The sequence below is a fragment of the Jaculus jaculus genome, chromosome 1 (genome assembly GCF_020740685.1).
Source record: "Jaculus jaculus isolate mJacJac1 chromosome 1, mJacJac1.mat.Y.cur, whole genome shotgun sequence".
NCBI classification, from domain to species: Eukaryota; Metazoa; Chordata; class Mammalia; order Rodentia; family Dipodidae; genus Jaculus; species Jaculus jaculus.
In genome coordinates, this window is record NC_059102.1 from 179177911 (window position 1) to 179205857 (window position 27947).

The 27947-nt window shown below is 48.7% G+C and overlaps 1 protein-coding gene across 2 annotated transcripts; it reads left to right on the forward strand.

Moving 5' to 3' along the window:
* The first annotated feature begins 90 nt into the window (after nucleotides 1-90).
* Arhgap1 (Rho GTPase activating protein 1) lies at nucleotides 91-26843 on the forward strand. Of its 2 annotated transcripts, none has more exons than XM_045151505.1 (13): nucleotides 91-225; nucleotides 3925-4084; nucleotides 4288-4383; nucleotides 11391-11478; nucleotides 18657-18788; nucleotides 22990-23076; nucleotides 23183-23281; nucleotides 23628-23735; nucleotides 23820-23896; nucleotides 24068-24145; nucleotides 24547-24675; nucleotides 24883-24986; nucleotides 25118-26843. In XM_045151505.1, the coding sequence occupies exons 2-13, from the start codon at nucleotides 3952-3954 to the stop codon at nucleotides 25304-25306; spliced, it is 1320 nt and encodes a 439-aa protein (XP_045007440.1). In that variant the 5' UTR covers nucleotides 91-225; nucleotides 3925-3951; the 3' UTR covers nucleotides 25307-26843. The 2 variants fall into 2 exon arrangements, with proteins under 2 accessions (XP_045007440.1, XP_004657269.2); XM_004657212.2 differs by having other exon boundaries at nucleotides 93-225; nucleotides 3913-4084.
* The last annotated feature ends 1104 nt before the right edge of the window (nucleotides 26844-27947 follow it).

Genomic DNA, 27947 nt, shown 5'->3' on the forward strand with positions numbered 1-27947 from the left:
CAGCCCTCCTCAACGCGTATCTCGGACCGCAAGGGCAGGAAGTGGGCGGGGCTCCTGGGAAAGCCATGTTTGGACCTGGCAGCGAGCCGGAAGTAGGTTGGAGGTGTGGCGGAAGTGACTGGGGAGTGAGGAGCCCCCCCCCAAGGGGGCGGTTCCCTTTTCCATCGCAGGACCGGATGTTTGCCGAGCTTTGACAGGCGTGGTCGGAGGGAGCGGCGGGGCGCGGTGAGCTGCCGATCGCGGGGTCTCACCGGGCGCGGCGGGGGAAGGGAAGGTGCTGGCCCGGCCATCCGAAGGGTTAGGGTCCGAACGGGGAGGATCCGAGCCGATCTGAGGAAGGGGCGCGGGGGTGGAATTGGGCCTGAGGGACCTGGTCTTTCTGCTTCGGGGATTCTGCCCCACTTTCGCGCCCTCCAAGAGAAGACAGCCCCTTTCTCTGACTTCTTCCTGCCCATCGCAGGCAGAGGCCAAGCCAGATTTTTGCATTGAGCAAACCCGTGGGAAAGAGAGGTCTCACTGATCTGATCTGGCCAAGCACTAAAAACGGGGAAATTTGGGGGAAGTGTTCAAACGTTGTCACTTATTTAGGCCACACGCTTCCATCTCACTTTCTGGTGAAATGAGATACTTACACTTAATCCTTTTTTTTTTTTTTTTAAATCTTGTTTTGTTTTGAAACGACGCAAACGTGATTGTCTTGTTATTGTAATGTGGAGTTTGTGGGGATTTTCTGTATTTCGAAAAGTAAGTCTGATTCCAACACTAGAGAATACGATTTCAAATAGCAATTTCTGTTCTGCGCCGAGGGATGATTAGGAAAGAGGCTTTGGTGGCCCTTTTGTGGCAACACTTTGAAAGCCTCTTATGAGTCATGAATCGTGGATTGACTTTCACCAAGAGACCACCTCAGACAGGTAGACGATTAAAATCCTACCTGTGTGGATTGTATGGCCTTCACCAATTTGCTCATTTTTTTTTCCCTGCTGTTCACTTTCTTCAGACTGTAAAGCAGACTTGTTAGTTTATGCCTGACCAGTGTTGTGAACAGTTTGTGTCCTGTTCATTCTGCTACATCAGCCCTGCTTTCCTTTTCCACGTAGGGAAAACAATTAATTCAACCATTCAGCTCATGACCGAACATCTACTGTGTGGCAGGCTTTATTCTGAATAGGTTGGTTTGTTTTTCTGTGCTGGGGATGGAATCTAGGGTCCTGTGCATACTAGGCAGAGTACTCTACCACTGAGCTATGTCCTCACTCTTAGTTTGTAAACCCCTTGAAATTGCATGCAAGATTTCATATGTGTGCTTTTTCTTAGAGAGGGGAAAAAAAAAAACCCACAAATACCAGAGTTTCAGAGAGATCCACTGTTTTTCCCAAGTTAAAACCTCTGCCTAAAGTGATTCTAAAATACTTCTGTAAAGATAAATGGTAAACCTGCTAACAAGGTAAACAAATCTGAGAACAGGAACTATTGTGAAGTGGAGTGGGACTTGCTGTTGGTTGGCTTATTTGGCAACCAGAATGCTTTATTTCTACCACTTAAGAATGTATGTTCACTGGCTTCCCTCATCCTCCTACCGAATGGAAGCTAAACTTCCAGGCTCAGAGAAGGCAACAGCTGTGGGTTGGAAGCAGGTGAAAAAGGCCAGTATGGCAGGGCGGGAAGCACCACTCCAATTGGTTAGCTGCACAAGGAGGTTATGTGGGAGTCGAAGATCAGGGCTAGAAGAAGTGACAGAATAGAGGAGGAGTTACTGGAAAAGCGGAGATCAAGTATAGTTCTCTTTTAGATGGTGTTACTCACCCTCCCTCATGCTCAGCTCCTAGCTGCTACTTCTAATCCTGTTCACTTTTGCACAAGTACTTCGGGAGAATTATATTTCTGGGAGAAGCTTTTCCTTCTATGGATGGAGAAATTTAGGCCTAGATTGGAAAGGGGCTTGCCTAGGATCTTTGCAATTCCTTCGCTTAGTCAGGATCCTAACCCAGTTCTCCATCTCTCTAACTCTATGCTTTTCCCATCACATGCAGACTTACTGTGCCAAAATATTTCCTTAGGATAACTGTGAATGGGGCTGAAGAAGCCTCTGGTGCCCATCTGGGCAGTGACAGAAGGGATGGAGGGAAGGCTCAACATGGAGTCACTTTGAGCTGGGTTCCATCCCTTACTAAATTGGAAGATCCTTAGTGAGCAGTCCTACAGCCTTCCTAATGGAATGAACATGGAGTAGGTGGGTCAGAGATGGATTGGTCAAGACATATATTGTCTGGTTAGAGGCCTGAAGGTTGCAGGAGAGTCAGGATCTGAGATTCTGGTGAGGACAAAACAGTACTACTTACCAAGAGAAATGCATTCCCAAATGAGATGGGGAATCACATCTCTTATGTTTGGGGAGAAGGTCCTATGTTTTGGTAGTCAGCAAGGATAGTGAATAAAGGTAGTGGATAAGACCAGGGACAAGCAGAAAGACAAAAATGAGAAGGTTTTGGAGCTCTTTGGTTTTGGCTTGGGAGCTTGAAACAGCTTTCCTACTGACTCACTGTGTGGTTGCCTTGGTAACAGGGTAGTTATTGCTAGGCCGAGGGAGCCAGTTCACCATCTAGAACCTGGGGCTGTGATGTATGCAGGAGGTTGTTGAACAGTGTCAGAGCCCCAAGTGTGCAGCCCTCAGATGGCAGCTCTTCTATCCACCCAGAGGGCTTGTCTGCTGTCCTTATCTGTCCTGCTGATTCTCTGACCATATATGTCATTCTCTGGGCTCCAGGAATGCAGCAGGCCTTAGGGTAGTCTGGGGTTGGGCAAGTGGATTGGATTGAAACCTCCTCCCTCACCCTTCTGGGGAGCCTGTGATGACAGAGGGAGGAGCTTCCCACAGGGCTGAGGCAGAAGGTGTCACACTGGCTGTGACCAGATCCCAGATGGAAAGAACCCAGTTTCAGGGCTTTTCTCCTTCTCAGCCTGCTGTTCTATCCTTCTTCTCCTCATTTCTCTGCACTGGATGTCAGGGCAACTTTTTCTATCTGCAGCCTCCAGTCTTTAGAGCAATTTGTTGACCTTCCCACTTTGCAACTGACATCTAGATTCCCCCAGGCTTAATGGGGACCTTGGAGCCCTAGGGCCTGCAGGATGTCTGCTGGGGCTGGCAAGCTCATACCATCTCCTGCTACTGGTTCTTGTCTCTGGCAAACAGAGTTGGGCCCCTCATCCATGGCCTTTCTTCTGGGTACCTGTCATCTTGGGCTACCTTTTCTTCTGCAGGCCAGGGAAATAGGAGTGGAATGGCCCTGGCTTCAAGTGGCCTTTTTCTTTTCTTTTTTTTCCTTTTTCTTTTCTTTTTTTTTTTTTTTTTTTTTTTTTTTGATTTTCGAGGTAGGGTTTCACCCTAGTCCAGGCTAAAGTCTCAGGGTGTCCTTGAACTCACGGTGATCCCCTTCCCTCTGCCTCCCAAGTGCTGGGATTAAAGGCATGTATCACCATGCCTGGCTCAAGTGGCCTTTTTCAAGCATGGTGTTGGGAGACCCTTAGAGTACTTAGATTTTTTTTTGTAACATCCACCCCTGTAACTGCTGGGACATGTGAGGTTTCTCTGATCTCGGACCCCTGGGATCATGAACCCCTGGCAGCTGGGATGAGACCTCATGACCAGGCCAACTGGCTAGTAGCAGTGTGGGCCTGGCACAGCTCTTTCTATCTAGCCAAGGACCTGAGGAGAGGTGCCAAGCTGTACCATCCTCTGCTCCAGCTGTCTCTTCTGGCAGTATGCTTCTCAAAATTCTTGGCAGGATGAGAAGTGTTGAGGAACAGGGGTAAGGGAGCCAGAGATGGAAGAATAGGGACAGAAAAGTGCACTGAAAAAGTTATAGAAAGTACTAGGAGATCACTGACCCAGAACCTCCTCTCATGCCCCAGGTTTCTCTTAAGGCTCTGCTGCAGGGAACAGAATTGGCCATGGATCCACTCTCAGAACTGCAGGACGACATGACTCTTGATGATACCAGCCAGGCTCTGAACCAGCTGAAGTTGGCCTCCATCGATGAGAAGAATTGGCCCTCTGATGAAATGCCAGACTTCCCCAAGTCAGGTTGGTGTCACCATGTCTGTGGCAGTTGCAGATGCATTAGAGGAAGTGACTTTTTGCTATTAACGAGGACCCCAGAGGTTAAGATGACAGCAGCCCCAGGTTGGGGACAGGAATACAAGCCTTACTGAGGGAGGGTCAAAGAGGATGAATCTCAGGAAATGTACTATGCCAGTCTCCAGAGTGATCCTGGCTTTGTTCCCCAGATGATTCCAAAAGCAGTTCGCCAGAACCTGTCACACACCTGAAGTGGGATGACCCTTACTACGACATTGCCCGACACCAGATTGTGGAGGTGGCAGGTGAGTATGCCCACTGTTAAACTGTTGTTCCTCACATTGTATGCTCCTGGCTTAAAGAAGGCAGCCTTGTGCCATTGAGGAGGGGCCTGCCCCTAGGCCTAGAGGTCCTGAGCACTTGTCCCTTTTCTTACAAGTACAGATTTGATTGTGATTGCCACTTGATGCAGTCACCCACCATCACTACCTGATTTATGGTCCCATTGTCCCCATTTGCAGATGTTAAGTAACATTCTGGCTGTGAGGTTAGACAACACTAATTTTGACCTCCAGTTTTGCCCTCTGAGTCCTCCCTTCTCAGGGGGTTGCTGAGAGAGTTTACAACACATGTATATCAGGACTCTCCACGGCCAGAGCATAGTTAGCTCTGAATAAGGGTCCTTCCTTTTTCTTTTTTTTGTTTTTCGAGGTAGGGTCACTCACTGATCTGGAATTCACTATGTTGTCTCAGGGTGGCCTCGAACTCATGGTGATCCTCCTCCCCCTGCCTCCTGAGTGCTGGGATTAAAGGCGTGTGCCACCACGCCAGGCTTCTATCCTATTATTAACTGGAGAGGGATGCTTGTTCCTTCTGGGAAACCTCATTTCCGAGGTCTGGACAGGTAGAGCCTACTTCTGACATGTGGGGCCACATGCAGCATCATATGTCTTTTTAAACTATATTTATTTGAGAGCGTGAGAGGGGCAGAGGCAGATAAAATGGGCACACCAGGGCCTCTAGCTGCTACTAATGAACTCCAGACACGTGTACGACCTTGTGCATCTCGCTTTATGTGGGTACTGGGGAAATCGAACCTGAGTCCTTAGGTTTTATAGGCAAGCACCTTAACTGCTAAGCCAGATCTCCAGCCTGATCATCAAGTTTCTAGTGGATGTGCTACCTTGAGTCTCTGCCTTAGAGAGTTCCCTTCTTCCTGTTCATAAGTCAGGACCCAAAGGAGGTAGTGAGTCATCTATGGCTTTTGCTCTCAGGGTACCACTGATAGCAGAGGCAGTCAAGAGGCCAAGCAGTTAGTTGGAATCAGCCTGATCCTACTCTGAGACACATGATGCCTGGTGGGATGTGGCCTCTAAAACCTGCTGCCTAAAGAGATCCTAGAAGAAGCCATGGGCCTATAGACACCTAACCATCAGGAAGCCTCAGGGAGCTCCATCCCTCCAGATGAAAGGTCTGGAGTAAGGTGGGGCCTGTTGAAAGGATCACCTCTAATGTTCAGGGTGTTTCCATGGTGCCTACCCTTGTCTAGGCAGGGGACCTTGGCTTTGGTTTCTCACCCCTGCAGAAGCAAGGCTAAGTTCCTTCCTACCCTGGATCTGACCTGGGCACAGAAGAGTCGCCCTAGGAAACCCAGGGGATGTAGGGATGTCTTAATGAAAAGGAGTCTATTCTGCTGTCCTCCTGACCTTTGTGGTCAGGTCACAAGGCAGCAGGCGGAGGTTACACCTCCTACTTCTTCCCCAGCAAAGCTGCCTGCAGCATGTTTCTGTTTTCCCAGGGTGTGAGCCTGGGGAGCCCAGGCAGGTAGGTGTCAGTCCTCCTCTCTGAGTTTGGCCTGTGGGCTGTGAATCAGGAAGGACTCTTGGTGGAGGCCAGTGGGGCCTGCTTAACTGCAGCCTCACTAAGGAGAACAGGGAGCTGGAAATGCCTGGAAATAGCATGACAAAGTGGAGGCTGGGTGGAGACACCCCAGAGCACGGATAGGAGCTCCAGGAGAGGCCGCTCTAGAAAGGCTCCTGGTATGCACCCTGGCTCAGGAGCCTCGCTGTTTGCTGAGAGGAGGCTTGCCTGATAAGCCTGGGAAGTGTGCCTGCCACCAGAAATAGGAGAAAGAGCTTGTGTGGAAGGGAGAGTAGGCTATGTCCTTCAACTTCTCTACAGCACGTATTGTCCCTGATAGCAGTGGCTATTGTGCTCTTCAGTCACATTTGACTTGGTCCCAATGGGGTCTTAACAGTGGTGGTCTAGTAAGCGTTTAATAGTGGGCTCCACAGAAAGGAGGGAAAATGCTATTGTTTGTAACATTTATAGTTTCTCCCAGAGCTGCTTTCAAGCTTCCAACATGATGTCACCTGCCTCATTAAATTCCACACAGTTTAACAAGTTAACAAATGTCTGAGCTTCCCAGCCTCTGCCTTGTGTCTCCTTGGCTTGCCCTGCGCGTTGCGGGCGGGTGGGCGCTGATGTGACAGTGGCCAGGATGCTGCTGGAGAGGCTGTCCTGTTGCTGATTAACACCCAGGCCACCCCAGGAGAGTCCCTGGCTGGTATGTGGGGAATGCAGAGGCCAGCTCTTAGGCTGCTTGGCATACTGCTCCTCACTGAGTCTCCTCCAGTACCCGAGACAGCAAAGCTGCTGGCTCTGCCTGAGAGCAGATGAGGGACTTCCCAGATTCCTACCATATGCTCCTTGTAGCAGCCGCCCTGCTGGCTGCTGAATGTGGGCCCACCCAAGGACTGGAGGGTGGGACATCATTCCAAGGAGTGGGAAGGCAGGGCCTGGACCACAGGACTGCTCACCTCCCATTCTCTACCTGCCTGCCGGGATTGCCATGTGACCTTCCTTGTTTTCCTTTGACCCTTTTGCTCAGCCATCTTCATTCAGAAACCAACATTCCTGGAATGACCCTTACAGTTAGCATTGAGGATTCAGTGGGGAGAAACCAAACTCCACTCCATCAAGAAGCTTACAGTGCAGGGCTGGGGTGTTTATCAGTGGTAGTGCTCTTGTCCAGCATGTACAAAGCCTAGTGTATCATCCTTAGTGCTGAAGGACTTCTTAAAACTGGACACAGGCTTCTCACTGCCCTGCCTCCAGGGTCACCAGGGTGTGAACCTCTTTCTTAACTGCTAAGCCATCTCTCCAGCCCCCTGAACCTCTTTCTTTAGAAAGAAGAGTACATGTGTTAGTAATAGTTTCTGCCTAATCTCGTGGAGTTGATGGATTTGCTGAGCCCATTGGTGGAGCCCTGACTGAGAATACTTCCCAGTTTTCAGATGCTGTAGCCAGCTAAAAGGTGGATCCATAGGCCTTAATCACTTACTGTCTCTTTACATTCCAGAGGCCTGAAAGCTCTCCAGCCTTTCATTCAGTTCTCAGCTGTTCCAGCCAATGAGGACTTCCCTGACTGCTGGGCAAGGGCTATGGGAAAATATTTTTGGAGCCCCCCATGCTCCACCCAGCCTCCCACCTGCATCCTGGGCATTTCCCCTGTGTACTAGACATCTCTATGCTGCTGGGATGAACATCCAACCACACACAGGGAGGAAGGGATACCTCAAGCTTGCAGATCCAGGGGAAGTTCCATCAATAGAGGAAGAAGCTGGCTCCATTCATAAGTCCAAGCACAGAGAGAAGCCACCACCAGCCACCCAGCCAGAGCTCAGAATCTCTCTGCATAGCTTTGGGCTGGAATTTAGATCTGTCCCTAGTGATGCCCCCACCCCCAAAGCAGGAGTCTGTCTATTAGGGGTTGAAGCTACAAATTCAGTTTTATTAAAACACCTGAGTCTTGGGCTGGAGAGATGGCTTAGCGGTTAAGCGCTTGCCTGTGAAGCCTAAGGACCCCAGTTCAAGGCTCGGTTCCCCAGGACCCACGTTAGCCAGATGCACAAGGGGGCGCACACGTCTGGAGTTCGTTTGCAGAGGCTGGAAGCCCTGGCGCGCCCATTCTCTCTCTCTCCCTCTATCTGTCTTTCTCTCTGTGTCTGTTGCTCTCAAATAAATAAATAAATAAGAAATTTTCAAAAAAAAATAAAAATAAAAAAATAAAACACCTGAGTCTATAGGGGACATACATTCAAATTAGCACACCCTGCTTAGATGGGAGTAACCTGACAATGCTCCCCCTCTTCACAGGCTTGTAGTAGGGGTCCCAGGAGTTTTTGAAGCTCAGATTGTATAGCTAGGATGCCAGTCTGACCCTTTGTCCCTGCCCCTACCATTCTGCTCTTCCTGTCAGAGCCGGTGGAAAGCGAATCAGAAGGAAAGCTGCTGAGCCGCCTCAGCTGGCCCAGGAGACTTAGCATATCAAGGGCTAGAACAGGTGGCCCCGGCCTTCAAAATCGTCCTGCTGCCAGGTGCAGTGGCACACACCTGTTCACAGCACTTGGGAGACTGAGGCAGCAGGAGCTTTAGTTTGAGGCTAGCCTGGGTTTCACAGTGAAAACCTGTCTCACAACAAGTGGGGTGGTATGAATATAGCTCAGTGGGCAGAGTGCTTACCTCACATGCATGAGGCCCTGGGTTTGATCCCCAAGACTGCATGAACTAGGCATGATGGGGCATGCCTGTGATCCCAACAACACGTAGGAGAGTAGGTGGAGGCAGGAGGATCAGGAGTTCAGAGTCATCCTCAGCTACATATCAAGCAGTAAGAGGCCAGCCTGAGACACATGAGACCCTGTCGTAACAGAACAAAACTATCAGCAGGGCGTGATGGTGCACACCTTTAATCTCAGCACTCAGGAGGCAGAGGTATTTGGATCTTCATGAGTTCGAGGCCACCCTGAGACTACATAGTGAAGTCCAGGTCAGCCTGGGCTAGACTGAGATCCTACCTTGAAAAACCAAAACAAAGAAGCTGGTCTTGAACTGGGCTCCAGTAATCTTCCTCCCTCTGCCCTCCAAGTAGCTAGAACTACCAGCACTTGCTGAAAGCCTGCTATCTGTAGACAGCTTTGGGAACTCAAAGTCAGAACAGACACAGTCCTTGTCTTCAAGGTAGGCTGGAGGAGGGGAGCAGAATTGTTTGAGAAAAGTGTCTGGCATGAATAGTAGCCTGGCGTGATAGGCCTAGTGGTGGAGTCATGCTTGGTGCAAATCTGGAGAGGTGGGGTGGGCCCTGAAAATACTATGAGTCATTTTAAGGAACATTTACAGAGCCAGATCCAATGAATCTATCTAGGGTGGGATTCCAGGGAACCAACATACAGTGGTAGGCTTAGGGACAATAAATGTTTGTTAGGATTTGACATTGAGGCATGTTAGGAAGGGACTCAGATACTGACCCAGGAGACTCTTGTAGGGCCCTAGTCAGGTCCTTTGGGTGGAGAGTGGAGAAGTAGGGGGTGATTTAGGAACTGGACAAGATAATGAGAGTTCTGGGAGTCTCAAAGCACTAAGTAATCCAGCCAACAGCCACTGAGCCATCCTGGCCACAGTTGAGAAGGCCCTGCCTCACCTGCAGGGAAAAAGCTGAGACCCTTGGGAACCCCCTGGAAAAGCACTGACATCTGTGCTCTGGCGTGGACTGAAGGATCATGGAGATCACTGAGGAGACCCATCCTTAGTGCCTGCATGGAGTAAAGGCAGGCTCTCCCTGCATTTCGGGAGCCATGTAGGTGGCTCTTAGTTTCCTCTGAGCCTGTGAGGATTGGGCAAGCGTGCAACTTGGCATCTCTGAAGACTTAAAGAGAGGGGTCCTGAGACATGGAGATGTAGGGAGCGTACCTTGTCCCCATCATGCTTTTATGGGGCCCCTGATCTGTGCTGACCCTGGAAGATAGTCTCATTTTGCGCCAACAGCATGTGTCTCAAGAGTTTCCTGGCTTTGTGACAGACCCGAGTGGTCACACCATTAATCTGACTGGGTCTAACATCTCAGAGTGATTACACCTGGATGAGCAATTTGCCACAGCTTTCCCCACTCCTCTGAATTCCGTGTTCTTTAGAATATCCTTGATGGAAAAAGATAGGATTTTTAAATTTTTATTTATTTGAAAGTGAGAGAGAAGCAGAGAGAGAATGGGCATGCCAGGGCCTCTAGCTACTGCAAATGCACTCCAGATGATTGCACTATCTTGTGCATCTGGCTTACATAGGTACTGGAGAATCGAACCTGGGTCCATGGGCTTTGCCTGCAAGCGCCTTCACCGATAAGCCATATCTCCAGCCCAAAGATAGGACTTATTTATTTTTTAATTTTTATTAACATTTTCCATGATTATAAAATATATCCCATGGTAATTCCCTCCCTCCCCACCCCACACTTTCCCATTTGAAATTCCATTCTCCATCATATTACCTCCCCATTACAATCATTGTAATTACATATATACAATATCAACCTATTAAGTATCCTCCTCCCTTCCTTTCTCCACTCTTTATGTCTCTTTTTCAACTTACTGGCCTCTGCTACTAACTATTTTCATTCTCACGCAGAAGCCCAGTCATCTGAAGCTAGGATCCACATATGAGAGAGAACATGTGGCGCTTGGCTTTCTGGGCCTGGGTTACCTGACTTAGTATAATACTTTCCAGGTCCATCCATTTTTCTGCAAATTTCATAACTTCATTTTTCTTTACCGCTGAGTAGAACTCCATTGTATAAATGTACCATATCTTCATTATCCACTCATCTGTTGAGGGACATCTAGGCTGGTTCCATTTCCCAGCTATTATAAATTGAGCAGCAATAAACATGGTTGAGCACGTACTTCTAAGGAAATGAGATGAGTCCTTTGGATATATGCCTAGGAGCGCTATAGCTGGGTCATATGGTAGATCAATCTCTAGCTGTTTTAGGAACCTCCACACTGATTTCCACAATGGCTGGACCAGATTGCATTCCCACCAGCAGTGCAGAAGGGTTCCTTTTTTTCCACATCCCCGCCAACATTTATGATCATTTGTTTTCATGATGGTGGCCAATCTGACAGGAGTGAGATGGAATCTCAATGTAGTTTTAATCAAAAGCAGATATCTTAACAGGTTTTCCAAGAACTTGCTGCTCCGTAGGGTTGCTTAAGGGCAAACAAACTTTAGGATTACTGGTTGGCAAGATAACGTGCCTAATGAATGTGAGGGACATCTCATTTACACCACCACAGTGGCCCTGAAAGCAATCAGTCCTTTTTTTCTCACTCAGTACTTGTGATTACAGGTGAATGTCCCAAGGTAATTTGCATGGGGGGCCACTCAGGTCCCTGTCCTCAATGGCACAGGTTCCTTGCTGTCCCTCTTACTCCTTTGGGTTTATTTCCACCTACTGACCCTCTTTGTTCACTCCTAGGTGACGACAAGTATGGGCGGAAGATCATTGTATTTAGTGCTTGTCGAATGCCCCCTAGCCACCAGCTGGACCACAGCAAGCTCCTGGGGTGAGTACCCTTGGGAAGAAAGGTGGGGCCTTTCACTAGACCCTTGGCATGCTAGAACCATTTTCCTTCCTGGAGGCCCAAGCCATTGGGCCTTAATGTCTGCCCCTCGTCCCACAAGGGGGCTGTTTTTGGCGGTGAGTACTGCACTAAAAATCGGATCTAGTATCTACCCTGGAAATGGTGTGACCTTAGCAAGTACCTTAGAGTCCCACTTCCCACCTTTTAAGAGGATCATGGCTTATGTGCCCCCCTTCCTGATGAGAGTGAAATACTATAGGATCAACAAAATCCATCCAAATTACTATAACTAAATGGCATTTCTTATGTATGTGTGATCGTTCAACATTGACTGTCATAAGCATCGTTGCTGTTAACCTAACTGTGCCAAAGATTTTTGTACCTGTGTAAGTTCTGTTTGCTGAATAAATGCATAGAGATATCTCCTGATGTAAGTTCTGATGCAGGCGTGAGGCAAGACCCGCTTACGACTTTTCATAATCGAGCCAGCACTGGCCCACGTCAGTGTTGTTACGGGGGGGGGGGGGGGCAATCTGCAGAGGTGGAGCAGAAGTTCACTTTCCTCAGTTTGCACAGTGACCATTTTGTACTTATTTCCTGACCAACTTAAAGCACTCCCTGAAATTTAAGATGTCTGTGCTGCCCGCAGCAGCTCTTCAGGTCTTGAGTGTTGTGCATGTGTAGGGTTTGGGGTGAGTTGGCTCAGGGACAGGCTTGAAGTGCCTTAGCAAAAAGGCCTACGCCAATCTGGGCGTGGTGGCGCATGCCTTTAATTCCAGCACTCAGGAGGCAGAGGTAGGAGGATCGCTGTGAGTTTGAGGCCACCCTGAGACAACATAGTGAATTCCAGGACAGCCTGGGCTAGAGTGAGCCCCTACCTTGAAAAACTAAAAAAAACAAAACAAAAAGTCCTAGGCCTGAGTTTGGAGTCTTAGCTCCTCAGCTGGAGGTCAGCGAGCCTGGAAGCACTCCCTGCCACTTGACCTCAAGTCTTGTTTGGGGCCTACTGTGCAACAGCCCAGCGAGGACAGACCACGGGGCTCATCCTGAGGGGGCTGAACAACAGCCTCTGCTGTGGCTTTCTTGCCATGTCTGATATAGCAGGTGACAGACTCCTGGGCAGATGACAGTTCCAGTGGGAGGAAGTCAGCAGTTAAAGGAGAGCACCCAGCTTTTGAGAGGCAGTTGTTGAGGGAAGTTGCACCCATCCTGGGACTTCCTCCAGGCTCAGGAAGCCCCTGCCACCCTCTGCTGTGGGTCCTTCCTGGGCATGCTCGTGCACACTTGGACATACCCAGCCTCAGCCTGGTCATAAGCCCTGCTGAGAGCAGACTGTCTCTTCCACTGTGGATCTGTCCTGTTTTCAGCCAGATTACATCAGACTTGGCATTTTCCCACTCCTCACCCAAATCTGGGAGGTTGAAATGAAGTAAAATGCCTGAAGCTTAGAATCAGAAGTCTGGTTAAACTTCAGCTCTGAGGTCAGGCATGGTGGCTCACACCTTTAATCCCAGCATTCCAGAGACTGAGATAGAAGCATCACCATGAATTTAGGGCTAGCTGGGACTACAGAGTAAGTCTAGGTCAGCCTGGGCTAGAGTAATATCCTGCCTCAAAAAGTACACACACACACACACACATATATGCCAGCTGTAATGGTGCACACCTTTAATACCAGCACTCGGGAAGTAGAGGTAGTAGGACCACTATGAGTTCGAGGCCAGCCTGAGACTACATAATGAATTCCAGGTCAGCCTGGGCTAGAGTGAGACCCTACCTTGAAAAAGCAAAACACAAACACACACACACACACACACACACACACACACACACACACGCATATAAAATGGCATGGTGGCACACACTTTTAATCTCAGTACTTGGAAAGCAAAGATAGGAGGATCACCATTGTGATCCTGAAACTGCCAGCCTGAAACTCCATAGTGAATTTTTGGTCAAGCTGGCCTACAGTGAGAACCTACCTTGTGAGGAAAAAAAAAAAAAAAAAAAAAAAAAAAAAAAGTCTCTTTTTTTTTTTTTTTTTTTTTAGTTTTTATTAACATTTTCCATGATTATAAAATATATCCCATGGTAATTCCCTCCCTCCCCACCCCCACACTTTCCCCTTTGAAATTCCATTCTCCATCATATTACCTCCCCATTACAATCAAAAAAAGTCTCTTGTAAACTATTACCCAGAAAGAAAATCACTGTCATATTTCTTTTTTTTCATTTTTCGAGGTAGGGTCTCACTCTAGCCATGGCTGACCTAGAATTCACTATGGAGTCTCAGGCTGGCCTTGAACTCACAGTGATCCTCCTACCTCTGCCTCCCAAGTGCTGGGATTAAAGGCGTGCACCACCACACCCGGCTATATTTCATTTTTTACTATATTCACTTTACATTTTTTTCTATATCATATATTTTTGGGGGCTGGAGAGATGCCTTAGTAGTTAAGGAGCTTGCCTGCAAAGCTTAAGGACCCACATTTGACTCTACAGACCCCATGTAAGCCAGATGCACAAAGGTGAGGCAAGTGCAATATTTCACATGCACACTAGGTGGCGAAAGCATCTTGAGTTTGATTTCAGTGGCTGAGGCCCTGGCACGTGCCAATTCTCTCTCTCTCTCTCTCTCTCTGTATTTCTCACTCTCTAAAATTATATATATATTTGCAAGCAGAGATAGGAGAGAAAATGGGTGCACCAGGCCTCTAGCCGCTGCAAATGGACTTCAGATGCATATGCCACTTTAAGCATCTGACTTTTATATGTGGGTTCTGGTGAACTGAACTCAGGTTGTTAGGTTTTGTAGGCAAGTGCGTTAACCACTGAACAATCTCTTCAGTTCCTATTTTTCTCTTTTGAGGTAGTATCTTGCTCTAGCCCAAGCTGGCCTGGAATTAACTATGTAGTTTCAGGCTGGCCTTGAACTAAAGGTGATCCTCCTACCACTGCCTCCTGAGTGCTGGGATTAAATAAAGGCATGTGTCACCATACCTGGCATATATATATATATGTAGTAATTTTTTAATGAGAGATCAAAAGCAAGAAAGAGAGAGAATTGGTGTTGCAGCCTGGTTCTCATTGCTGGTAGAAATCACCCAACCAGGAGCAGTTTCTGGGAAAAAGAGATTTATTTTGGCTTACAGGCTCGAGGGGAAGCTCCACGATGGCAGGGGAAAACGATGGCATGAGCAGAGGGTGGACATCACCCCCTGGCCAACATAAGGTGGACCACAGCAACAGGAGGGTGTGCCAAACACTGGCATGGGGAAACTGGCTATAAAGCCCATAAGCCTGCCCCCAACAATACACTCCCTCCAGGAGGCATTGATTCCCAAATATCCATCAGCCAGGGACCTAGCATTCACAACACCTGAGTTTATGGGGACACCTGAATCAAGCCACCACAATTGGCATGCCAGGGCCTCTAGCCACTGAAATTGAACTCCAGATGTGTGCTACCTTGTGTGCATGTGCAACCTTGTGCACTTGTGTCACCTTGTATGTCTGGCTTACATGGGACCTGGAGAGTAGAACATGGGTCCTTAGGCTGTACAGGCAAGTGCCTTAACCTTTAAGCCATCTCTCTAACCTGTAAGATTATTATTATTATTATTTTTTTCTTTTGAGGTAGGATTTCACTCTGGCCCAGTCTGACCTGGAATTCACTTGGTAGTCTCAGGGTGGCCTTGAACTCATGGTGATTCTCTTACCTCTGCCTCCCAAGTGCTGGTATTAAAGGAGTGTACCACCTTGCCTGGCTTTAAGGTTTTTTTTTTAAATTTAATATTTTTATTTATTTGACAGAGAAAGAGGGGGGAGAGAGAGAGAGAATAAATGGGAGTGCCAGGGCCTCCAGCCACTGTAAACAAACTCTAGAGGTGTGTGCCCCTGGTGCATCTGGCTAACATGGTTCCTGGGGAATTGAACCTGAGTCCTTTGGCTTTGCAGGCAAATGCCTTAACCGCTAAGTCATCCTTCCAGCACTCTTTTTTTTTTTTTTTTTTTTTTTAAAGAGGGGTCTTACTATGTTACCCAGGCTGACCTCAAGCTCCTGGGTGTGGGCAATCTTTTTGCCATTAGGCTCCCGAGAAGTTAGAACTATGAGCACGTAACCCTATGCCCAGCTTAAGACAGTTGTTTTTAATAGTGAGGTGTGCTGATGCATGCTCATAATCCTAGACCTGGGGCCCATAAGGAGGAGGATTTTGAGTTACAAGCCACCTTGGCTGTATAGTGAGATCTTGTCTCAAAAAAAACAGAAACAAAAACAAAAGTGAACATGTCCTTGGCACCAGCGGCCCAGAGCTCCCTTTGTTCTTCCCGTCATAAGCTACCTCAGAGTGTAGTGTAATCTCTGTTCTGACATCTGACTTCACAAATGAGCTGTGTCTGTAGAAACAACCTCTTAGATACTCTATTTATAGATGTCCCATGATCTCATTGACCAATTCCCCGATGTTGGACAAGCAGCTTGCTGGTCACTGTATTTTTTTCCCATCGTAAAAGTCTGGAATGAACAGTCTCCTACAACAATGTTTTGGTTTTTCTCTATTTCCTTAAAAATAAATTCCTGTACTTATTTTTACAGGATCAAAGAGCATGAAGACTTTGTAGCTTCGATTTTTTTAAGTTTTATTTATTTATTTTTTCTTAATTTTTATTAACATTTTCCATGATTATAAAAAATATCCCATGGTGATACCCTCCCTCCCCCCCCCACTTTCCCCTTTGAAATTCCATTCTCCATCATATCCCCTCCCCATCTCAATCATTCTGCTTACATATATACAATACCAACCTATTAAGTACCCTCCTCCCTTCCTTTCTCTTCTCTTTATATCTCCTTTTTAACTTACTGGCCTCTGCTACTGAGTTTTTTCATTCTCACACAGAAGCCCAATCATCTGTAGCTAGGATAGCTTCTTTTTTTTTAAGTGTTTTTTATGTATTTATTTATTTGACACAAAGAGAAAGGCAGAGAGAGAATGGGTGCACCAGGGCCTCTAGTCACTGCAAACTAACTCCAGATGCATGTGCATCTGGCTTACATGAGTCCTGGGGAATTGAACTTGGGTCCTTTGGCTATCGGCAAGTACCTTAACTGCTAAGCCATTTCTCCAGCCCTGTTTTTTTTTTTTTGTTCTTTTGGCTTTTTGAGGTAGGGTTTCAGTTTAGCCCAGGCTGACCTGGAATTCACTATGCAGTCTCAAGGTGGCCTTGAACTCATGGCAAGCCTCCTACCTCTGCCTCCCAAGTGCTGGGATTAAGGGTGTGTGCCACCATGCCTGGCCACAGATCTTTATAAATTACAAAGTGCTTATTGTAGATAAGGGTTAAATCTGGCTTTATGTGGGTACTGGGGAATCCAGGCTGTAGGTGTTTGCAAGCAAGCATCTTAACTGCCGAGCCATCTCTCCAGCTTTAAATTTATTCTTTTTCATTTGTTTTTTTTTTTTTTGAGGTAGGGTCTCACTCTAGCCCAGGCTGACCTGGGATTCACTATGTAGTTTCAGGGTGGCCTTGAACTCACCGTGATCCTCCTACCTCTGCCTCCTGAGACCTGGGATGTAAGGTGTGCACCACCACGCCCTATTTTTTTGGGGGGGAGGGGGTTCGAGGTAGGGTCTTACTCTGGTCCAGGTTGACCTGGAATTAACTATGTAGTCTCAGGGTGGCCTTGAACTCACGACAACCTCCTACCTCTGCCTCCCAAGTGCTGGGATTAAAGGCGTGCGCCATCACACCCGGCCTGGCTATTCTTAATAATGATCAGAATGAATGATAGCAACATTAGCACTGTGTTCTGCCTGACTGCTGCTCCAGCTCTGTACCCAGGGACCAGTCTTTAGGTTGCTATCTCTGGGTTAGGTCATGTTTCTGGACACTCATTTAAACTATAGGATCTGGCCTCCCTGTGGATGTCCTCAGCACTTGCTTTACTCAGTTTGGAGGAGTATCTGAACTGGAGCTTGGAAGCAGGTTGTCCAGCCTACAAAAGGCCTTTACCCTGGCCTGTCCTCCCTGTCTCAAGTCCTTGTTTGTTCTTGTATTGGGGTGATAGATAACCCTGTTGTGAGCATAGGGAACCTGGCTCTGGTCCACTAAAAGCCTCTCATGGGCAGTGTATTTTGGGGGACAGGGTGTTTTTTTGTTTGTTTGTTTGTTTGTTTGGTTTGGTTTTTCAAGGTAGGGGCTTGCTGTAGTCGAGGCTAACCTTGAATTCACTATGTAGTCTCAGAGTGGCCTCCTTGAAGTTACAGTGATCCTCCCTACTCTGCCTCCCAAGTGCTAGGATTAAAGACATGTGCCATCACGCCCGGATTTTTTTTTTTTTTTTTTTTGAGGCTGAGTCTCAGTCTTGCCCAGGCTGACCTGGAACTCACTCTGTAGTCCCAGGATGGATGGACTTGAACTCACAGTGATCTTCTCTCCACTTTCCAAGTGGTGGGATTAAAGGTGTGCACCACCATGTCCAGCACTTTTTGGGGGTAGGGAGGAGCCTGGTATTTTACAACCTGTACCAGAGTTCACATATAAAATGTAGAGTTGTCCCCAGGTCTGGAATGCAGTTTGGGCTTTGGATGCCTTACCCTCAGGACCCACCACACACTATAGCCTTGGAGAAGCACTTGACCTCTCTGCTGATTGCCTTTATTAGTCAGATGGGGCTAACTTCAGCCTCAGTTGATACAAGTACAGAATGAGGTCATGGATTTGAAGTGCTTGGCAGGCACTAAAAGCTCTTGTTGATAAGCAGTGACTATCTGCCCTCATTACTGACTCAGTACAATCCTGGGAGGAGGATGTCACCCTCCGTTTACTGTAGATAGGCAAGAGGGCCCAGGTCTTCTGAATGCTAGAGAGCTGCTAGTGTTCTTAGAGATCCATTAAGTCCAGCCACTACTCTGCCTCTTCCAGGAACCTGAAGATGGACTGCACAGCCAGAATTGACAATATAAGGGAGGGCTTGTGGAGAAGGCAGTAGTGATGCAAGCAGGAGACCCCTGGTCTCTGTCTTAACATGGGCCACACTTGTGCACAGGACAAGTGTGAAAGGGTTTTCTTTTTGTGTTTTTGAGAGGGGGTGTATGGAATGCTCATCCATGCTAGGCAGTCACTCTGCCACTGAACCTTGGGGTTTTCTCTTAAAGGTACCTGAAGCACACACTGGACCAGTATGTGGAGAGTGACTACACACTGCTCTACCTACACCATGGCCTGACCAGTGACAACAAGCCCTCACTCAGCTGGCTGCGGGATGCCTACCGAGAGTTTGACCGCAAGTAGGTTGGGTCCGCGGGGTCGGCTCTAGTACCAGAACAGGTAGCTTTAGGTCAGTAGCTCTAAGCTGTGGTGCTTGGGCAGGACCTTAATTCATGCCAGCGGGAAGCGGAGCCCCCACCTCAGTAAATAAAAAGAATCCGAAGTCCAGAGGACCTAGGCTTAAATTCCTATTTCCCTATTTACTTGCTGTGTGACTTTTCATGTTACTAAACCTCTCAGCCTCTTCCTTCCTAATCTGTAAAATGGGATACCAGTGACATTTATCTTGCATGACTGTTGTGTGTAGTCAAATCAGAAACTGACCATTAAGAACCAGTCCTCACACTACCTACTCAAGACCATCATAATAGGAGGAAAAGATCATGACATCAAAATAAAAGAGAAACTGAGAGGAGGAGGGGATATGATGGAGAATGGAGTTTCAAAGGGGAAAGAGGGAAGGCATTGCCATAGGATATTGTTTATAATCAGGGAAGTTGTTAATAAAAATAAATAAATAAAAAAGAACCAGTCCTTAGGCTGGAGAGATGGCTCAGTGGTAAGGTGCTTGTCTGTGACGCCAAAGGACACAGGTTCAATTCCCTAGTACCGACATAAAGCCAGATGCACAAAGTGGTGCATGCATCTGGAGTTTGTTTGCAGTGGCTAGAGGCCCTGGTGTGCCCATTTTCTCTATCTCTTTCTCTCTCTGCTTGCAAATAAATAATAAAAATATTTAAAAAGAGCCAAGAGTGGTGGCGCACATCTTTAATCCCAGCACTCAGGAGGCAGAGGTTTGCTATGAGTTCAAGGCCATCCTGAGACTACAGAGCGAATTCCAGGTCAGCCTGGGCTAGAGTGAGACCCTACTTTGAAAAACAAAACACGAACAACAACAGCAATTTTTTTTTTTTTTTTTTTTTTTTAAATATGAGAGTAACAGAGAGGGAAAGAGGCACATAGAGAGAGAATGGGTGTTGCAGTCCGGTTCGCATTGCTGGTAGAAATCACCCAACCAAGAGCAGCTTCTGGGAAAAAGAGGTTTATTTGGCTTACAGGCTCGAGGGGAAGCTCCACGATGGCAGGGGAAAACGATGGCATGAGCAGAGGGTGGACATCACCCCCTGGCCAATATAAGATGGACCACAGCAACAGAAGGGTGTGCCAAACACTGGCATGGGGAAACTGGCTATAAAGCCCATAAGCCCGCCCCCAACAATACACTCCCTCCAGGAGGCATTAATTCCCAAATATCCATCAGCTGGGAACCTAGCATTCAGAACACCTAAGTTTATGGGGGACACCTAAATCAAACCACCACATTCCGCCCCTGGCCCCCATAAACTGATATCCATACATGATGTAAAATACAATGCATTCAGTCTGACTTTAAAAGTCCCCATAGTTTTTATCAATCTCAATGATGTTCATACATCCCCATAGTTCAAGATCTTTTAACTGAGCCATAATACCAAAATATAACCTCAAAAAACCCAGAATGGCACAGAATAAATATTCACACTGCAATAGATGGCATTGGGCATAGCAAAGAAACATTCAACCAATACAAGATTTAAAACAACCAGGGCAAACATCAAACTCTGTAGCTTCAAGTCCAGCAACTCTAGCCAGTGACAAATCTTCAAGTCTGATAATTCTAACCAGCAACAAGTCTCTGGCATTCCAATTCCGCCCCTCCAGCTAGGCTACTCACAGTCCTGGGAAACTTTATCGGGGTTGGCAGCTCCTTGGCAGCCATCTCATGGTCCCGGCATCTCCACTGGGTCTCCACTGCAAGCCACGGTTCATCTTCATGGCCCCATGGGGTCTCTATGCAGGCAACCAGCAAACCTGCTTCACACTGCCCATGGCCATTTCCAAAACACAAGACCGTGTTGCAAACTCAATGACCCTCTTTCCAGCATTTCTTATACTCCACAATACCAGGTAGGGTGCCAATTTGTTAATCCAGGGGGGAATAAAGCAGACTTTGAAGAACAGGACACTCCTTGAGCACTCAGGCCCTTTCAAAAGAGTCTACATTTTTCTTGTTGCCCCAGCGCAGGTCAGCTAGCCCAGTCTCAAAGGTTGTTATCTCTCAGTTGCAGCTGAACGGGCAGCAGTTTACCCAAAGATTTTTCTTTCTGTGCCATATCCCTCTGCACACACCAGTTCATTTCTACGCTAAGCAACCCTGCACAACTTCTCAGGACATGGGCACAAGAGCAAGCTTCTCACACAAACTGCTAGCCCAGTCCAGGCACAGCTCTTTCTCACCCTCATAAACCAAACCTCACAGTCCATAGTTCTTACTGCCTTCAGGTCTTTCAGCTCAGACCAGAATAGTCCATCAAGCTGTACTTACAGCACTGCAAGGCATGTCTTAGGCCAAGGTTTCAAATCCTCCCACATTCCTCTTGAAAATCAGCTCCAAAAGGCCGAAGCCACACAGTCAGGTGTCTAGCAGCAACCCCACTTTTGGTACCACTTTACTGTTGCAGTCCGGTTCGCATTGCTGGTAGAAATCACCCAACCAAGAGCAGCTTCTGGGAAAAAGAGGTTTATTTGGCTTACAGGCTCGAGGGGAAGCTCCACGATGGCAGGGGAAAACAATGGCATGAGCAGAGGGTGGACATCACCCCCTGGCCAATATAAGATGAACCACAGCAACAGGAGGGTGTGCCAAACACTGGCATGGGGAAACTGGCTATAAAGCCCATAAGCCTGCCCCCAACAATACACTCCCTCCAGGAGGCATTAATTCCCAAATATCCATCAGCTGGGAACCTAGCATTCAGAACACCTAAGTTTATGGGGGACACCTGAATCAAACCATCACAATGGGTGTGCCAGGGCTTCCAGCCACTGCAAACGAACTCCAGACACATGTGCCCCCTTGTGCATCTGGCTAACGTGGGTCCTGGGGAATTGAGCCTCAAACCAGGGTCCTTTGGCTTCACAGGCAAGCGCTTAACTGCTAAGCCATCTATCCAGCCCATCAACAGCAAAAAATTTTAAAAGAATCAGACCTTAGGGCTGGGGAGATGGCTCAGTACATAAAGTGCCTGACACATAAAAAGCCAGAAGTGGGCTGGGGAAATGGCTTAGTAATTAAGGTGCTTGCCTGCAAAGCCTAAGGACCCATGTTCAGTCTCTGTCCAACTTCCATGTAAGCCAAATGCACAAAGGTGATGCAAGTGCAAGGTTGTGCATGTGCACTAGGTGGCGCAAGCATGTGGCATTCAATTGCAGTGGCTGAGGCCCTGATGTGCTAATTCTAGCTCTCTAAAAAAAGAAAAAGAAAAAGAAAGGCAGAACTTCTGGTGTGCATGCACTCACACTCACGAACACACACACACAAACCTAAAAAAATGGTCTTGAAGGCTGGAGAGATGGCTTAGTCGCTAAAGGCATTTGCCTGTGAAGCCAAAGGACCCAGGTTCAATTCCCCAGGACCCACATAAGCCAGATGTACAAGGGGCAATGTATCTGGAGTTCGTTTGCAGTAGCTAGAGGCCCTGGCACACCTGTTCTGTTCTGTCTGTCTGTCTCTCTCTCTACTTACAAATAAATAAATAAAATTAAAAAAAAAACAGTCCTGAAAGAGTGGCAGAAGGCAAGCGCGAAGATGCTGTTGTTGGTAGGAGAACTAGAACTTGGTGGCACAGACAGACGAGAGGTGGGGAGGGAAGCCCTGGCACCACCAATGTTGTGATCATCCCCAGCCTCCCTGAGGACCCTTCTTCCATTAGAGGAGCCACCCCAGGAACACTCTTGCAGTTAGTTTGAATTAGATTTCTGTTTGGTACTGACCACACTATTAAGGATGTTACTAGGTAGGCAGGGATGTAGCTCAGTTGGTAGAGTTCTTGCCTAGCATGGGAAAACCTGGATAAGCTGGGTGTGGTGGCACACACCTATACCCCAGCATTCAGGAGATGGAGGCCACAGGAACACATCATCAGCTCCATAGCAAGTTTGACGCTGTCCTGTGATACACAAGACTCTGTGTTTGAAAAAAGAAAGAAAGAAAAGAACCAGCCCTAAAGCTGAGCATAGGAGCACATGCTAATAATCCCAGCACTGGGGAGGCTCAGGCAGGAGGATCTCAAGTTCAAGACCAGTGTGGCTACATTGGGAGATCTCAAAAAACAAAACAAATGAACTAGCCCTTGCCCCTTCTACTCCCCCCACTGCTGAGTTCTCCACCCGACTCCGCAGGTACAAGAAGAATATCAAGGCCCTGTACATTGTGCACCCGACCATGTTCATCAAAACCCTGCTCATTCTCTTCAAGCCCCTCATCAGGTGAGCAGGGCGCAGTGGCCAGGGGATCTCCCCATGCACCTCCTCCCAGGCGACCCACTCAAGAGCAAGGCCTGACCCTGGCCCTGGCCCTTCCCTGTGCCTGCAGCTTCAAGTTTGGGCGGAAGATCTTCTACGTGAATTATCTGAGTGAGTTGAGTGAGCACGTGAAGCTGGAGCAGCTGGGGATCCCTCGCCAAGTGCTCAAGTGAGGCAGGGGCGGGTGGACTGAGCCCAATGTGTATGTGTTGTATTTGCAGGGCAGGATAAGTGGGGCTGGTGGGGAGGGGGGAGAACCCAGGTGACCCCCCCCAGGACCCTGGAGAACTGAGGGAAGTGGGAGGAAGTCAAGAAATCCAACCCTGTTTCTATTGTTTTGCAAGCCGTTTGAATCTCTGCAGTGTTTGTTTTCTCATGCTTAGTAAGAAGTAGGGCTGTTCTGAGGATTAAATGACATAATCCATGTCATACCACACAATAAAGGCCTGATAAAGTTGCCTTTGTGACTGCAGAGGCAGATAGAGGGCCTGACCTTGCCATACCTGCTCCCCTAGGTATGACGACTTCCTCAAATCCACTCAGAAGAGCCCCGCGACAGCCCCCAAGCCCATGCCACCACGACCCCCCTTGCCCAACCAGCAGTTTGGAGTGTCACTGCAACAGTAAGTACACAAAAGGTGGGCAGGCCTGGGACTGCTGGGGGCCAGGCTGGGCTGCACCCCTAGCCTGTACCCTTGTCCCCACAGCCTCCAAGAGAAGCACCCAGAGCAGGATCCCATTCCTATTGTGCTTAGAGAGACCGTTGCCTACTTGCAGGCCCACGGTGAGTGTCACACGGCCCTGGGTCACTGACCTCCAAAGCCCTGCTGCCTCTAGCTACCCTGGAGACACTTGGGGTACCCCAATGACCCTGCCTGGAACCCCAAGATGGAATGAGCAGGGAAGCCACCTACTGCCCAGAGCTCTGATACTCACCAGCCCCACTGTTTCCCAGCTCTCACCACTGAGGGCATCTTCCGGAGGTCGGCCAACACCCAGGTTGTACGGGAAGTGCAACAGAAGTACAACATGGGTGAGTGGGCCAGGCCCCCGAGCCAGTCCAGACTGCTGAGTGTGCCAGTGTGTGTCAGTGGGAGGGCAGGGTCACATGACATGCCTGACCCTCCGGCTGCCCTGTAAACGAGGCTCCCTGTTGTCTTGCTGTCAGGGCTTGTGTGTAGTTGCGGTGTGACTGCACAGGTCCCAGTCACGCCTGGCTGGCTCAGACCTGCGGCCGCACCTTTACCTTCTGTAACCCTGGGTTCAGGGGTTCAAAGACAAGGAGGTACTGTCATGTGTGCCACAGTCCCACGCCCCGATGGAGTGGAGTGGCAGATTCAAGAGTGGTCTCCCTGGGAGGAGGGGGCTTGTACAGTAGTCACGGGAGGATGTGAGGCTCCTCGTTGCTGTCCCCATCCTGCCGCCTCCACCCAGGGCTGCCAGTGGACTTCGACCAATACAATGAGCTGCACCTGCCGGCAGTCATCCTCAAGACCTTCCTCCGGGAGCTTCCTGAGCCCTTGCTAACCTTTGACCTCTACCCCCATGTGGTGGGCTTCCTCAGTGAGTTCTGCGCTCTTTCTTTCCCGGCCATGCAGACCCTTTGCCAGGGTTTGAACTAAACTCAGAGTGTATGGGTGTGCCTGTCTGTCCACCCTCCCACCCACCCCACCCTGCAGGCTTGAGGGCCTAGGTGTCTCCCAGGAAGTCTGCTTGGGGCTCCCATCAGGCCGCCTTATGCCCCTATAACCTGGGTCTTGCTCCTCTCAGATATTGATGAGAGCCAGAGAGTGGAGGCAACACAGCAGGCCCTGCAGACACTGCCAGAGGAGAACTACCAGGTGCTTCATTTCCTGACTGCCTTCCTGGTACAGGTGAGATCTCCCTCTGCCTCCACTGCCCACCTAGGAGTGAAGGGAGCAGGAGGTACTGCCCTGGACATGGTTGCTGGGCGTGGGAGGTAGGGACCGTGGCTTCTCGATGCAGCCTCCAATTCCCTCTGCAGATTTCTGCCCACTGTGACCAGAACAAGATGACCAACACTAACCTAGCTGTAGTCTTTGGCCCTAACCTGCTGTGGGCCAAGGATGCTGCTATCACCCTCAAAGCCATTAATCCCATCAACACCTTCACCAAGTTCCTCCTGGATCATCAAGAGGAGTTGTTCCCAAGGCCTGACTCCAAAGAGCTCTGAGCCTAGCAGCTTCTCTATCAGCCCCAGTTGGACTCTTACTCGTGGCATCAGCTTCATAGGAGCCTGGGGCTGCTGCCTGAGAAGGGGTCCTGAAGCCCCAGGAGGTGGAAGCTGGAGCCTACTGACTGGGCAGCCCCTCCTCTCCCTCTGTCCAGTCCACCTCACCAGCCCTGGAGGCCTCTCTCTGACCAGAAGACACTTTCTTCGCCTTACTCTTCTCACTGCCTCTCCATAGCTGGGCTTAGCTCTTCTAGCTGGAGGACTGAGTGAGCCCAGTAACCCCTTTTCCTGCTTTTTTTCTGCCTCTGTTTCCTTGGCAACCATGGATGATTAAATCACTGCTGGCTGGGCTGGTAGCTGAGGCTGGTCCTCTCCTTCCTAATTGCTGGGAATGGACAGCTGATCTCCTTTGCTTGGCCTGGTCGCTGCGCCCAGGTGCCTCCTCTGCTGATCAGTTGTCCAGCTTTTTGGAAGTCCTGCCTCGTATTGACCTGGATGCAAGTATCCTATTCCTGTCTTCTCTGCTAGCAGCTCAACCTTGGTAATTCTGCAGCCCAGGAATGACAAGGCTAGAGTCATCTTATCACTTCTGCCTCTGAGACTGCTTCTTCCAAGTGGTACTCTCCCCTGGGGATCCTGGTCCTCTATTTCTGCCATGACTGGCAGCTTGGATGACAAGACTCAGAATCCCAGCATCCACTGAATGGCTCCCTCCACTTCCTGGAAGAGTCTAGTGTCAGGTGGGATCAGTGACCACAGTCCTCCATGCCTGCCTGCCTTGTGTTCTCGTGCTCTGGTGGATCTTCCTGTTGTGGAGTCACTCTGCTCTGGCCAGAGGTGACTCAGTGTGTCAAGATCCATGATGGTTCTCACTCTAGCCTAGCAACTCTTGAAGTTTACGAGTTTAGAGTTCTGTGGGAAGGGCAGAGATTATGCTAGTAGTTCAACCCCTGCCTGATGGGTTCTTGAAACTGCCTAAGGGATTATGGGAGTGCCTGAGCCCTGCTGCCTTTGAGAAAGCCTGGGCCCCAGTGATGGCTGATACCCATCATTCTGCTCCTCCCTGATGAACCCAGAGGACCTTTTCCTACAGCCTTGTCACCTGGTACTAGGGAAGTACCTGCAGTGACCTTGCCCCCACAAGACAGCTCCAGAACCAGGAGTGTGGAGAGTCTGCAGTGACCATCTCCGAGATGAGGCTGGGCAGGCCTCACTGGGCTTTCTCCCAGGTCACTGATATGTCAGGCTTCTCCGCACCTAGAGCGGCTGCTGGTTGTCAGTCCCTGCTCTCTAGCCTGGCCCAGCTTGGGCCGCTCAGCTTTTGCCCCTCTTTGTGTATCAAGTGTTGTTCCCACCCCATTTGCTGGGGAGCATTTTGGATCTAGTCTTTTTCCTGCCCCCTACCTTGTTAGTCTGTACTGGGGGCACTTGTACTGTGAATCAAGTATTCACATTCACACTTAATAACTTCCTTGACACCAATCATGTATTTCACCGTTTGCACTTTTTGTATTTCAATAAAAACAGAAATGGAAAATTGCGTATCATACTGGTGAGGAAATGAGGTCTTAAAGCTCAGAACTGGATGGGAAGTTTGGTGTGATTGAGAAATAAAGACAGAGCCTCAGAAGGTCCCTTCTCCACTCCCTCTGTGGTCTTACTCCAGACAGGGCACCAACAACCAAGGAATGATTCCACCCAAGTCTAGCAGAGTGAACCAACGAGTTAGTTTGGCTTGAACGTGCCCCCAAACAGCTGCGTCACGTAGAAGTCCCGCCTTAGCCGGTAGTGGTGGCACACACCTTTAATCCCAGCACTCAGGAGGCAGAAAGGAGGATCGCTGAGTTCAAGGGCACCCTGAGACTACATATTGAATTACAGGTCAGCCTGAGCTAGAGCAACACCCTACCTTGAAAAAACAAAAACCAAAAGTACTCAAGCACAGGTGACAAGCTCCCTAAGAGCTGCATCAGAGGAGTCCCTCCTTCAGCTAACCTTCCAAGTACTCTGGCACTCCTAAGACTTATGTAACCGGGGCAGAATTACATACAGCTGAGAGGGGGAGGGAAGGGCTGGGAGAGTCACATGGTAACAGGCATGTTATGCCCAAAGGACAGCGTTCTACTTTATCATCTGTTCCCCTTACCCATCTTGTTCACTTGCATCACAGGCCAGCTTTCTGACTGTCCTCTAGGTGGCAAAGTATCAACAAGGTACTGATGTGCTTCCTTCTGCACATGAACATCCCAGCCTGTTGCTGTGTTGTCTCCTAGGAGCTGGGCCTCCTCTCCCAGCGGGACCCTGAAGGAAAGTTGCGAGACAGAAAACTAGATTGGTCTGTGTTGAACAACAGGGTGGGCTTTTTGGTCACACGAGGGTTTGAATCCTGGTCACGTTACCAGCTTTAATTGCTGGAAGTCATAGACTGTGTATCAGAAATGTTCCTCTGAGGACCCGAAATAATATCTATGGTAAATAACAAGAATGACCATAATGCCATCGACAGTCCCAAATTCATGTGCAACTTGGATTTTAATTATCTCACTTTTCTTTCATTTCCTACCCTCAGTTTAGGAAGCTAGGCTCTTTTCACTGCCACTAGCCCCCACAGAAAATATAGAAGGCCTGGTTTTCCTTCCAT

Coding starts and splice junctions, on each gene's coding strand:
- Arhgap1 (XM_045151505.1), top strand. CDS start 3,952: ATGGATCCACTCTCAGAACTGCAGGACGACATGACTCTTGATGATACC. Junction 23,897..24,067: donor TGCCTACTTGCAGGCCCACG/GTGAGTGTCACA, acceptor ACTGTTTCCCAG/CTCTCACCACTGAGGGCATC. Junction 24,987..25,117: donor TGACTGCCTTCCTGGTACAG/GTGAGATCTCCC, acceptor TTCCCTCTGCAG/ATTTCTGCCCACTGTGACCA.